This window comes from Meleagris gallopavo, chromosome 13 (genome assembly GCF_000146605.3).
Source record: "Meleagris gallopavo isolate NT-WF06-2002-E0010 breed Aviagen turkey brand Nicholas breeding stock chromosome 13, Turkey_5.1, whole genome shotgun sequence".
Classification (NCBI taxonomy): Eukaryota; Metazoa; Chordata; class Aves; order Galliformes; family Phasianidae; genus Meleagris; species Meleagris gallopavo.
The window spans coordinates 12,025,378-12,037,892 of record NC_015023.2 but is presented as its reverse complement, the minus strand read 5'-3'; the positions used below and the strand labels follow the sequence as shown (position 1 = coordinate 12,037,892).

At 48.5% G+C, this 12,515-nt stretch overlaps 1 protein-coding gene and 1 long non-coding RNA gene across 2 annotated transcripts; one reads left to right on the top strand and one right to left on the bottom strand.

The window, feature by feature from the left end:
• Positions 1-2,343: 2,343 nt before the first annotated feature.
• LOC109369813 lies at positions 2,344-3,906 on the top strand. The gene is made up of 3 exons (XR_004161202.1): positions 2,344-2,532; positions 3,124-3,224; positions 3,780-3,906. It is a non-coding gene; the product is annotated as an uncharacterized LOC109369813 (long non-coding RNA).
• Positions 3,402-12,446, bottom strand: B3GNT9 (UDP-GlcNAc:betaGal beta-1,3-N-acetylglucosaminyltransferase 9). The gene is made up of 3 exons (XM_010717930.3): positions 12,125-12,446; positions 7,414-7,456; positions 3,402-6,674 (listed from the first exon to the last, which is right to left on the bottom strand). Exon 3 carries the CDS (start codon positions 6,608-6,610, stop codon positions 5,363-5,365), a length of 1,248 nt encoding a protein of 415 aa, XP_010716232.1. The 5' UTR covers positions 6,611-6,674; positions 7,414-7,456; positions 12,125-12,446; the 3' UTR covers positions 3,402-5,362.
• Positions 12,447-12,515: the final 69 nt, after the last annotated feature.

The following is a 12,515-nucleotide window of genomic DNA, read 5'->3' as shown; positions in this document are numbered from 1 at the left end:
AAGAGGGCCAACGGCATCCTGGCCTGCATTAGGAATAGTGTGGCCAGCAGGAGCAGGGAGGTCATCATCCCCTGTACTCAGCACTGGTGAGGCCGCACCTCAAGTACTGTGTTCAGTGTTGGGCCCCTCACTACAGGAGAGATGTTGAGGCCCTGGAACGTGTCCAGAGAAGGGCAACGAAACTGGTGAGGGGTCTGGAGCACAAGTCTTATGAGAAGGGGCTGAGGGAGCTGGGATTGTTCAGTCTGGAGAAGAGGAGGCTCAGGGGAGATCTCACTGCACTCTACAACTTCCTGAAGGGAGGTTGAGGAGGATGAGGAGGGGTTTGGCCTCTTTTCCCAAGCAACAAACAGGATCTGAGGAAATGGCCGCAAGTTGTACCAGAGGAGGTTTAGGTTGGACATAAGAACTTTTTCTCTCAGAGAGTGGTCAGGCATCGGAATGGCTGCCCAGGGAGGTGGTGGAGTCGCCATCCCTGGCAGCGTTCAAGCCAGCTCTGCTTTGTGCTTTTCATGCAAGGTATGGCCCAGAATGTTCCAGAGGTAAGGCAAGGGTGAAGCAAAATAAGAGGCAAATGAAAATGAAGCTTTCTGAAAATGGAACTCTTGAACATAAAATAGCATCAAGAGTTAAGGAAGTATGGAGCCAGACTTGAATGCTTTTAACGCAACCTTTTCCATCCCCTAATTCATTCCCCTGTAAATGCTATTAGCTCAGTCGTTTTGAAGTACATGTATTGCAGTCTTGGAAGCAGGTTTTAAGTGTCTTAACATTTCAGACCTATGTCACAGGTTCCTGCTAATGCTTAACCTTTAATTCTATTATTAACACCCATTGGAGAGTATTTTTAATACCAGTCTCACACGCACACCAAAAAACCAACCCCATCATGACTACAAATCATGCGTTCCCATCAAGTAAATAATCAAAGCAGCTTGAATCACTTAGTTCCCTCTTCTCCTTAGCTGTTTTGGGTGAGCTGCAGGAGAGCCTTGGGATGGCCAGTGCTGGTGGGGAGCTGCTTCAGCCCTTGGAGGGACTAAAATGCACTCGTGCTTTGGGTTTTAGTTTTCCCTCTCATTCCTCAGTTCAGTTTTCTGTAAGGCTGAAAAAATCATGGGAGACTGAATTTGGAAGTTCACTGGTTTTGACCAATTTCAGTGGGATTAGCAGCATCCTTAGGGAAATGCATGGGGCTGATTTTCAGGGCTGCCGAGACCTGCAGCTCCATCTGGAAGATACAACCCAAGGGTGCAGCAGTTCTTCAGATGGACGTTCTTCACCTCCTGAGCCTGCAGGTCTCAGTGCTCTCTGGACAGTGTTCTTGGATCTCACATTTAGCACTTAGCTCTGAGATGTTTGATTATTTTGTTTTGCTGCTTGATATTGCATTTGGGCTTAGCTTCTGAGAACCCGCTGCAAGAAGATGAATAATTAAGCTGCAAACAGGAAGCATAGTATTTTAACACTCCATTGCTTCAGAGATGTCCTTGGCTTTCTTTTTTATGGTGTCTAAGCAGTGGCCTGACCTAATGACAGATCTTGGCATTCCCTACCAGTTTATGCCTTCGGAGATGCGTTCAGAGGTGCTGAATGTGAGGCTCAAGCCAGATTTGCTCCTTATAATGACCAAATCTGGCTGCTTATGTACAGTAGGAAAAAAATGACTGTGTGTGGGTCTCTAGGTTTCAATAAAACCTACTGTGGTGTGTTAGCTTCAGATATTTGTCTGCCCCGAGGGAGTCTGCCTGCTTTGATTGCTACTGGTGGTGCCCATAGAGAACTTTTTTGTTTTCTTTTTTCATTATGGGTTATGGTAATGAACGGAACTGCCAAGCAAGGCTTTACATGAAGCCCCACCTGGTGCAATGGATTAGCCACTTCATAAACCTGCCCAAATTTCCTTCTGAAATGGACCGTTTTGGGTTTCTGGGAGGTGTCAGGAGGCCTTGCAGAACTCGAGTTGATGAGATCTATGTTTATTCTGCAAATTTTGCTGTGCCTAGAGGGGTAAAGCAGAATGACCACTGCCTGCTTTTCATGCACTTAATGTAGGAGTTAATGGGTCTTTGTGCTCTCCTTGCAGGCAAGAAGGTTTGTATGGAAAGTCAGGCTCTTCATAGAAAATGCATAGTTGGTTCTATTGTTGCATCTGAAATTAGGTACTGAGGTTTGTGTCTGAGCACCTGAGGTAACAGCTTCATTTCAGAGCAGCATTTCAGTATCCCCCTGTGATCAACACTGATAAAAAAAAAAAAAAAAAATTGGGCCAAGTGTAAGATTTTAAACGTGATTCCTCCTTGAGCCTGTCTAGTCTATTTTTAGCACTATAGTTGCTGTAAGTATCCCAGTTTTCCCTTCCTGATGCACACAGCAATGTTCTTTTTATGCAACTTGCAATCTCTGCCTACAAGAAAGATAACTATCTTACAGGGACAGATCAATCTTCTGCATGCTCTGCATTTCCCTAACAAGCTCCACCGGAGCATTCAGAGCTGAGGATCCACACCTAGGAGCTCTCTTCAAAAGGAGGTCAGCAGAGGATCTTTCCTCCTCATTCTCATACACACCTAGAATTTTAGGGCTTTCTAAAAGAGAAGCTCTCTAGTCGAAGGCTTTTTGCCTGCAGTGACAGTAAGCAGAGTTTAATAAACTGCAGTAGGTACAGCTCTGCCCTCTGGTATTTCCTCAACGCATTACTTATGCTGGCATTTGGGGTCTGTAAACTTCCAGCTTCACTGCAGAAGCAAATGGAAACTTTTAAACTGGGTTAAATGGGCCTTGCAGCAAAGACTGGCAAACAGAAGCAGATGTACCTTTTGTCAATAACATTAGATTTATGTTCATTGGACAAAGACATGAGCTGTTCTACAGACAGAGGCAGAGCAGTGAGCAGCCTGCCCTAGGTCTGTTTCTGCCAGCCACCAGGTGTGTGCCAGCACAGGTGGCTCACAGAATTGCAGAATGGGAGGGGTTGGAAGGGAACTTGGATGTCATGGAGTTCCAGCCCCCTTGCCCTGGGCAGGGCTGCCAGCCACTGAAGTGCTGTGTTAAACTGCTGCTTCGATCTGGGACAAAATGTGCTCACTGGTGCTGTGCTGTGTGCATGCTGTGGATCTGAAGACATTACAGAGGAAGGAGTCAAACATTACTGCATCTCCGAGCTCAAAAGGAAGATCTTAATAAGGACTGCTGAACCTGACTAGCTGCTTTGTAGTCACGTGGTAAGCTGTGTTTATTTTTCTACTGTTACCATTAAGTGAAGTCCAGCATAAGGAAAGACTTACCAAGTTGTCCAAAACAATGAATACTGTGTTTTCACATTGCAAAATGCAAAAGACATGTGGTGTTGGTTGTGTGCATGTGGAGATGTACTCAATAGACTCACTCTGACAATTGGAGGCATGCCTGCATCCTGTCCTTTAATCATGCTATAAGGAATTTCCCAGGCCGTAAACTAACCACAGGTAACGCGTTTCTCTACAAACTCCTAATTCCGTACATATCGCATGTGGTAGCAGATGGGTACAGCTGGCATTCTCCCACAAGTGAAGCTCTGGCTCATTCCCACATATTACTCCTTGTGCAGCTCATGTGAGAATTCTGTATTTCGCGATCTTTCCTGAAAATACCCATATTCTGCTTATGGCCCTTTGATTCCTACACAGACAACCTTTCCCTGGAAATACATTATTGTAAGGCTTGAACTCTGAAGATGAAGGTAACATGTAAGACATTACAAATATCGATAGGTACGACCAGTGTGTTTTCCTTCATAGTGTGCCCAGCTGACAGAAGAATGAAGTCAGCCTACAGCCAGATGGGAGGAAGGATGTGCCCAGGTCTGAATGCATCTGTACTGCAGGCTCTGAGAAATTAAAGCCCAGAGATTTACAACTGTCTGCCATTTCCTCTGAGGCTGCGTGGATCTGCCCTCCTGGTGGGGGATGGCATCTGGGGTTCTCTGAGGGATGGGGGGGGGTGGGAGGTTGTTGAGGGATAAGAAATTACGAAAGGATTAGCAAATACAGCTTCAGAGGGGAATCCAGATTTTTAACCTCGGTTCTGAGAGATGATATCCAAGGAAGGGATGTTCTTTTATGGTAATCTGCTGCTAGAAAAACAAATTACTTTGAACTACTGACTGTTCCTTGAAAGGCTAAGCAGCCTAGTGTTCTTGTCTGATATTTAAAATACTTATGAACTTATAGATTAACTGAAACATGGAAAGTCCTTTACCAACAGAAAGAATACTGGTGGGTTTTTTCTCCCCAAAGTTTAGAAGGGCTTTTATTCTGAAGCCCTTTTGTCTGAAGACTGCTTTCTTCCTTCACATGACACCCACAGCAATGCTGAAAGTCCTGGCTGCTCTTTGCAGTTGACATTATGCCAGGAAGAGCACTAAGGTCCAGAGAAGCCAGCCCAGTTCATTGACAAGATTTCCTTTGGTTTGAAGAAACTCTCAAAAGTGATGCAAGCAGCAGCTCTGTGTGTTTTCATCCTCACAAGCAAAAGGATCTCTCCAGATGCAATCCTTCTGAAGATCTGCATTAGACAGTAAGAGAAAGATTGGGTGCTGCTGGAAAGCTATGAGTTTTCACAGAGTGCCAGCCAGCACAGTGTAGAAAGTCTGATCTCCCTAAAGTGCCAAAAGATGGTCCTCTGAGTCCTGACAGTGTCAGTGGAGCATGAATTTGAACTCATGTTGCTATGAAGAATGCTTCATAAATCCATCCCTTCCCAGTCATTTACCCACCTGTCTTCTGCTCAACTGGCCTTGTCACCCCAAGCTTATTTTCTTCTAGTCCATGCTGTCTGCATCAACTCAATAGCTGTTCTTGTCTGGGGCTTACAGAAAGCCAATCAGGCAGTGATCATTTCATCTGAGCACCCACTGAGGACAGCTGATTTCCTTAACTCTAGTTAACCATGTAGTTTGGTTGTGTTTCTCACTGAGTCTGAATAACTCCAGCCCTAATCAAGGTAACAAGCTGACAATGATCTCTGTGCTCCTTGGCTTCATCTCTTTCCCTCATCCTCCTTCCATTTTGCACATCTCTAACAATGCTGAAAAATCTCTGAGGATTGCATTTTGCAATGTCTGTGCACACTGATCTCCTAAGCACTACTGTAATTCTAATAAATAATAATAAATTAAACATATCATTATGATTGTTTGGACACATTAATGGAGCATGGTGTGTGTGAGCAAATGTGAAATTCTGGCAAATTCCTGCCATAGTTTGTTGTCTTGTGCAGCCTATTTACTAAGATACTCCTAAAATCTGTTCATTTGGTTGCAAGCCCTCCAGGTTCCCTTTCTCAGCTGGTTTGCCACTCTTCTGCTGCCAGTCTGCCTGCATTAACTGAGGAGTGATGTCTGTGTTGCAATTTGTGCTTTCCTTTTCCACTGGAAAGGCTTCTTCACTTGCCTCTTCTGAGTACAGGAGAGCCTTGGGCTGTGGAGCAGGTTCCACATGAGCCAGATCTCAGCAACTTTCAGACTGTGAACTACCATCAGGTCCTTGTAAAAACAGGGGTCAAATGTCTGTAGGTGTGGGGCTGCAGAAGGCTTGACAATACCAAAGGTCTTGAATCCTTCATGCAAAATGGGTTTGAGGCTGATTCTCTGTAAGCACATGCCCAGAAAAACATCATCGATGGGGAAGAGTTCTACCTCTCCACAAGCCCTGGACAGCTTCTGCATAGTGCAGCTGGACAGCAGGAAACCTCCTCCTCCTGCATAGGCTGGGTAGATGCTGAGGCCATACATGGTCTCTGGAATGTAGTATTTGCTCTTCCGGGTGCGGATGGGACGGGCATTGTAGATGATGTCCCCAACGAAGAGGTCCTCGGCGGGGTTGTGTCTCTCAAGGAAGTCAACAATGTTCTCGATGTTGACAAAAACATCAGCATCACCTTTAAAAATGAATTTCACATTGTGGCAGAATTCAGCAGCCCAGTTCAGGAAGTGGATCTCCTTCAGGGTCAGGTTGAAGAAAGTGTCCATGAAATCCCAGAGTAAAATGTCCCGGTACGCCTGACTCTCCTGCTGCATCAGGGTCTTCCACGTTGCCAGAGATGTCCTATTCTTTGGTGTCCCCAGGAGGAACACTCTCTGAATCTGCTCCCCATTCACCAAACCCTCCCTGCCCCAGGTTTTCCGGACAATCTCCCGTCTGTCAAAGTCTTCAACTACTGATTTGATAGCAATGAGCAGAAAGGGGCCTCCAGGTGTTCTCCTGCATTTCTTGGGCTGGTTAATGAGGAGGTTGAAGTTCCTGTTGTCCTTGTTTAGGAGGTAACGCTTGAAATTGAAGGCAGAATCAGTTGATGGGGCTGGATTTGCAGTTTGGACCCTGCCATTAGCCACTTCTGTTCGTCTAGTGATAGGAATTAACGGGGGTCTGGGTACTGTTGCCTCAGTCAGTGTGGGTCTCCAAGGTGCTCTGGGGTCAGAGAATATTCTCTGTGTTACTGAAGGCTTCTTCTGTGTCAGCTCCTTGCCCCCTTTGGGGGCTAAATACTCCAGCTGGGTGTAGAGCACCGAGCAAAGTGCTACCACCAGGAAAAGGGTACAGATCGCATCTCCCTTGAGATGAACTCTCATTGTCCCTGTGGTTTTCCTGGGGCTGCTAAAAGCTGTGGCTGAGCTGTCTGGCACAAACGTCCATCTGTAAATAAATGTGTGGCACGTCAGCAATGAGGATTTACAAAACCAGCCTGCAAGTTCATTTTACTTATGCAAACACCAGGACGTGTTAATGAACTCACTGAAAGGCACACAGGTCACAGACCTAACACAGATCTCGGTGCCGTGGCTGTGACTTGGGTAGGTGTTCAGACACCGAGAAGTCATCCCCAATACCCTGAAATACAGCATGAAACCAGCCCTTCCCCTCCCCCCTCCCTCTCTGCTGAGCACTTTATACCATTTCAGGCACTTCTCCACTTAGGGAGGAAGGTGGAGAATAATGGACAACACCATACTTTCAGATGTCTTTAGACTTAATTTCTTCTGCCGTGGTCCCTTGGCAGATGGGCAGATGTTCTGCAGCAGTGTGTCTGGTTGGGCCATCACTGGAGTTCTCCCCTGAACGCAAAGTGAGCTCTCCTGAACCAGCTATGATCTGTGCCTTCAGAAGGAATGCATTAGGCACGCTCTTGAATGCACATGGGGTCTTTTTACCGCCCGTACTCTTTATAAAATATTAAGCTATTCAGAATAACTTCCATTATTAAGGTTGGAAGGGCCATGCTGCCTCTGCCAACTTGCTCCTAACTGGTAAGTGAGAAGCATGCAGATAAATCCCAGTGCACAGTAGCTCAGCAGAGACTGGTATTAGGAATGCTTCATTTGCACATGAGAGATGAAGCTGCCCTGTGCTATACAAGATTTGATTCCCTACTTACGCTCTTCCCAGGGATCTTCTGTCTCATTCGATCAGTCCTTCAGCTGCAAGGAGAAAAAGGGAGTTAGAAGAAGGTGGAAAGCAGGAGGTGAATCTGGCTCAGGGGAAGAGCTGTTGGTAGCCTCACACATATGTGACTACACATCTTGCCTGTGCCATGTTAGTAAAAGATACTTTTGAATATATTACAGTTTTCTGTTATCATCTTTGAACTAGGTGAAGTTCAGCTGGCTGTTTGCGAGAGCACTGCTTCTTGGCTGGATTCTGGCCTCAGCCAGGATTCCCTTTAGCTCAGTACATCCTTTTTCAGCAAGTCCTTTCTCACTGTCATAGGTTGTATCATGTGCTGATGCTAGCTGTGAATTTTGGGTTGGCCATAAGATAACCTTTTTAAAGCTCACAATGAGATGAGATGAACAAGCCTGTAATTATAACAGTAACAGTAATAACAGTGTTACTCCCAGGGATCTAGTCAAAATGAAAAAGGCAAGTTAATTTCTTGGCTACCTCCATTACAGTTGTTAGATGCAGGTTTCTTGGACCTCTTCATTTGAACATTTTTTCATTGCTACTTGACCCCATCTCCAAGTTACTCTTGCAGCAAAGAGCAGTTTGTCATCCCATGGCACCAGTTATGTTTTCCCCACGCACAGCTCCAACATATACACTAACCTCTGCACTGCCCCCACTCTTCTCCTAGCATTACTTTCACAAGTGGTTTGCTTATGCCCCACTAAGGCTCTTTGTGTCCCAGGTAGATTTAAAATCATTTTCTCTCAGCTCTCCCAAACTAGCATGACTTGTGCTCAGCAGGGTATGCCATCACGGCACTCCAGAGTGAGCAGGACACGCGCAGCTCTGGGCAGGATGGATCCTGACCGCTTGGGTGTCTCCACTCATCTTTTTCCTCATCTTGATAGCAATTTTTTTCCCTCGTTCTATACAAAAGTTTGATCTTATTTCAGCTGTCAGGCTCCAGATGGTAATTAGGGAGCTGGATAAAAGTCCTGGCTCTTTCCCATGTTTAATTTTGTCAGCTACGGTTTGGAATGAAATAATGGAACTCATGATTTCCATGACTTACAGATTTATCCTGCCAGCATCTCCGAATCTGGCAAAAAGGATCCACAAAAGAAGCCAATAAAAACCCTGAATTGTTTTAAGCCTGGGCTGATAGCCCAGATTTTCTTCTGTGTTTTCATTTATTGTAAGAAAAGAATCCGAAACAGCAATTTTCATGGTGAACTGAAGCAGTTTGGTGCTGAACAGACATCCAGTCTTCAAGAAGAACCACCAGCCTTCGAAGTGATCCCTTGATTGAGTGATGTGGGTTTCCTGGTCAGTGATAATTATTTCCTTCTTTTGAGACAAATGCCCTCAGTCATCACACAGGTGTCAGCTCTGTCCTGTCCCTGAGTTCAGAGCAGCTGATGTCTGTGGCAGAGACTGTCATGTCCCAAAGCCAAAAGGGTTATTCACCGCCTTGGCACCGGGGACAAAAACAATAATAACAATTACAGGGCTTTCAAAGTGAGCAGATGTGTGATGCCAAACAATTGAGCACATCCTTATGCTGCAGGCCTGATGAGTGGAGAGCCCAGCTGCAGTCATTCGGGGCAGACCAGGAGGGTCCTGGCAGAGGTGGGGCTGGAGGGGTGGAGATGCAGGGCAGGAGGGCTGGGGGCACACAGCTGGCGGGGCAGTAGGGAGAGCCGGGGGAACCAGCTCCTGCTTTTTGTATATTTGAAAGATTCTGACAAGTAGCCAAGGGAGGCTGCAATAAAAAACTCTTAAAAGATTATTTAAAACATAAAACCTGCTCGCCCTTCATTTTCACTTGAATGATGTGAAGCTTTCGGCTCATCCTGGAAATGTTCTTCTCTTGGAGCGGCTGCCACATCTCCGTTACTTGGCGCTTCTGCTCACACGTGGGGAAAAGCCTTTGGATACTGCTCCTGGATCTCAGTCATGATGGCGTGGTGATTCTGGCACACTGCTTTGCGCTGGAAGAGTGGTGACTCAGCCTGCTCAGCCTCAGGAAAAGCAGCTGTGATAGCAAAGCAAGCTGCAGATGTGCTACATGGAGGAAGGGGGTCCAGAACAGCCAAGCATAAAGGTGGTCAACCCCAGAGCATGCTGCCCAGCAAGCATTTCCACCCAGGTCTTCTCCCTCTCTGCTGGAAGGTTTGGGCTGTGCCAGAGAGGGGCCGGGCTGCTGATGGAGATGCCCTACCTGCTTCAAAGAGCTAAAGGAAGTGCTGAGGGCTGAGTTTCTGCAGTCCTCAGAGGAATCTGGAAAATCTGGGGTACTGGGGGTGTTTTGAGGCAGCACTTGAGGTTTGAGCTGTTTGGTTTTGCTTTGTGTTGCTTAAACCTGTTTGATGGGAACAGCGCCCAGCGCTGGGCTTTGCCAGCAGCAGGGGTTGTCCCCCTCCCAGCTCTTTTGTAGCAGCTCTCGTTGTGTGCAGCTGAAGACCAGAGAACATCCTCACATAGGAGCAGTTCAGTTCGAGGAACCCGACAGCAACCGCACAATGTCCACCGTGAGCAAACCTGCAGCTGGGAGTGATGTGGGCCTCCAGAAGGAGAGCTGTGATACCCTCTGTGCTTCTCTGCTCCATCTCCTTTGTCAGCTCTGCCTGCTGCAGCAGTGGAACCGTTCCTGTGCCACATCTGCCCATGTTAAAGCCACCCAACACCGCTTACCCCCTGCTTATGGTGGCACTGCTCTCAGCCTGGTGCTGCTGTTCTGATGTGGAATCCCAGCCCCCAGAGAACCTCAGAACAAATCCTATGGGAAGAGGCAGTGCTCCTTAGTTCCTCAACCCTGCCTCATCTGCCAAAGTGATGCTTGCCAGCTCTTGTGCTGGTAAACCACGTGTCCTGGTGATCACGTCCTGTACATCAGGTCCTACAAGTGCTGAAGACCTCTGGGACCCCCAGAAGAAATCTGCTTCCCAGTGCTTGACATTTCCCAATTTCTGGGCTATTTGGCAGCTGTGGGGATTTCACCAGCAGCTCACTTGACACAGCAGGTTATTAGATTTTCTGTTCTTCTTTCAGCCTCTCCCCCCGCGCTGCCCCTCCCCTTGGCCCAGCTCTGGGAGCAGGCTCTCACTCCATGCTGGGCAGAGGAACAGAGCTCCCATTCACAGCACTGCTTCCAGGTGATGCTGCCTTTCCTGCAGTCCTTCCCCTCCTGCTCACAGCCACGCTGGCCTCTGGCAGCCCATGGGGATGCCAGGAGCATCCTGGGCTCCTTGCACCTCCTGTTGCTTTGAAACACAGCAGATTGGTCTGAGTGCAAGTCTCATGCAAGACTTCATTTTGTGTCCCATGGGTGTCTAACTCTGTTGGGTGCTGCAGGAAAACATCAGCACCCAGTGCATGAAAGCATGCACAGAACTGCTCACATTTAGTGGTTTGGGCTGGCTTTGTAGCCTTTAAAAGGGAAAAGAACAGTTCTGTGCATCTGACCAGGAGAAGATGCCCACTTTATTTGTTGTTTGGCTGTCATGTAACAAGCTCTAGTTCTGGCATTACTTTTTTTTGTTCTTGTTTCTTTGATTTGGTTTGGTGCAAAAAAAAAAAAAGAAATCATCAAAGTGAATGCTGTTAGCAGCCTTGGTGCCAAACAAGTTGTGTGTGTGTGTGCTGCAGGATAGCTGCGGAGAGTCCCATTTGTAGCTCTAGAATTAACAGTGGTGCTGAGCGATCTGAGCATCTTGCCCAGAACACAGGGCAGGCTGAAACAAAGAGACGCCCTTTGGCACATTGCTTAGTGCAAAGCCCTACAAAAAACAAGTAAGAAAAACAGTCCCTATGCTGCCTAACCATAAAAAAAGCCAGTCTCGCTCCATTCTGAACTCCCTAAACAAAGTGAAAGCAGGTTTAATTAGCTGGATGTCTCAGCAGAGCTCTCCCAGGGGTTGGGAGCTGGAGCCAAGTGAAGGCAGTGTGAGGCCACCCGGTACCACAGGCTCTGCCCGTGAGCAGACAGCATCCCCACTGCTATGGGGCAGGAGCCCCTATTTCTCTCCCAGCTTGCCCAGTGCTGCAACGTGGGGCTCCATCGGCTCCTATCTGGCCGCTCCTGTTGCATGACAGCCTCCTGCAGCCTGGCCTGGCCTGGTGGGGTGTGAGGAGACGGCAGTTACACGGCGTTGGTGTGGCTGTCCTGTCACACCTGGTCACCACTGTGAGAGGCAGCTCCACAAACAGGCTGACAGGACGGCATGAGCGTCTCAGAGCGGCCGAAAGTTCCTGCAAGTCGTGCTCAGCAACTTCCTGCCTCATTCTGCTCTTTCTCTTCCAATTTCCCACGTTTCCCTCTCAGCGCACAGCCATGAGAGCCCAAGGAGAGATTCCCGTCCTCTCGCAGGACGGAAGCAATTTTTCCGTACATTGCGCTGTGGCCGTGGAGAAACCCCGGCAGCCGTTCTCTAAAAGAAGCCCCAAACTTTGTGCTGTGACAGCAACCGAAGACACGCAAAGAGCGCCCTATGGAGAGCAAAGCACAGCGCACGAGGGGCGAGGGCTGTGCGTCCGGAGGCTGCGATGGCAACCTGGGGCTCCGCGGGCAGACACGTCTCAGGAGCCACAGTGCAGAGGGAAGCGCTGGCAGAGGGGTGCGCGGCAACGAGGAAGCGGGAGAACTCCCACCGCTCGCGGCGCGGCTCTGCCCCGAGGGAACGCACGTAATGTCTACTTACATCCCATTTGATAGCGCGGATCCCGCGTCCCCTCGGTACCGTCCCGGCAGCGAGCTGCTAGGCAGGCACATCTGGATGTGGTTAGCGGAAGACATTCTTCAGCCTTTCAGCAAAACCGAGGAACTTCTGGCCGAGCCGAGCGGGGCTCTCCCCTGCACCCCGCGCCGCGCTCACACTACAGCGTGTCCGCGCGGTGCTGGGGGGCTCGGCCCGCGGGGTCCGCCACGATGGGCACCGTCTGCCCGAGGTCGGTGGGTGGAAGGAGCGGCCGCACCGCGGGAAGAGCTGGCTGCCGACCCAACGCCGGCACGTGACCGGCGGCCGTGCGCGCAGCTGTCCTGCGGCACAGAGCGCAGGGACAGCCTGGGGGTCCCCTGGGTTCTGCTCTTTG

What these genes read in the sequence shown, in the direction of transcription:
- B3GNT9 (XM_010717930.3), bottom strand. Translation starts at nt 6,610, where the DNA reads ATGAGAGTTCATCTCAAGGGAGATGCGATCTGTACCCTTTTCCTGGTG.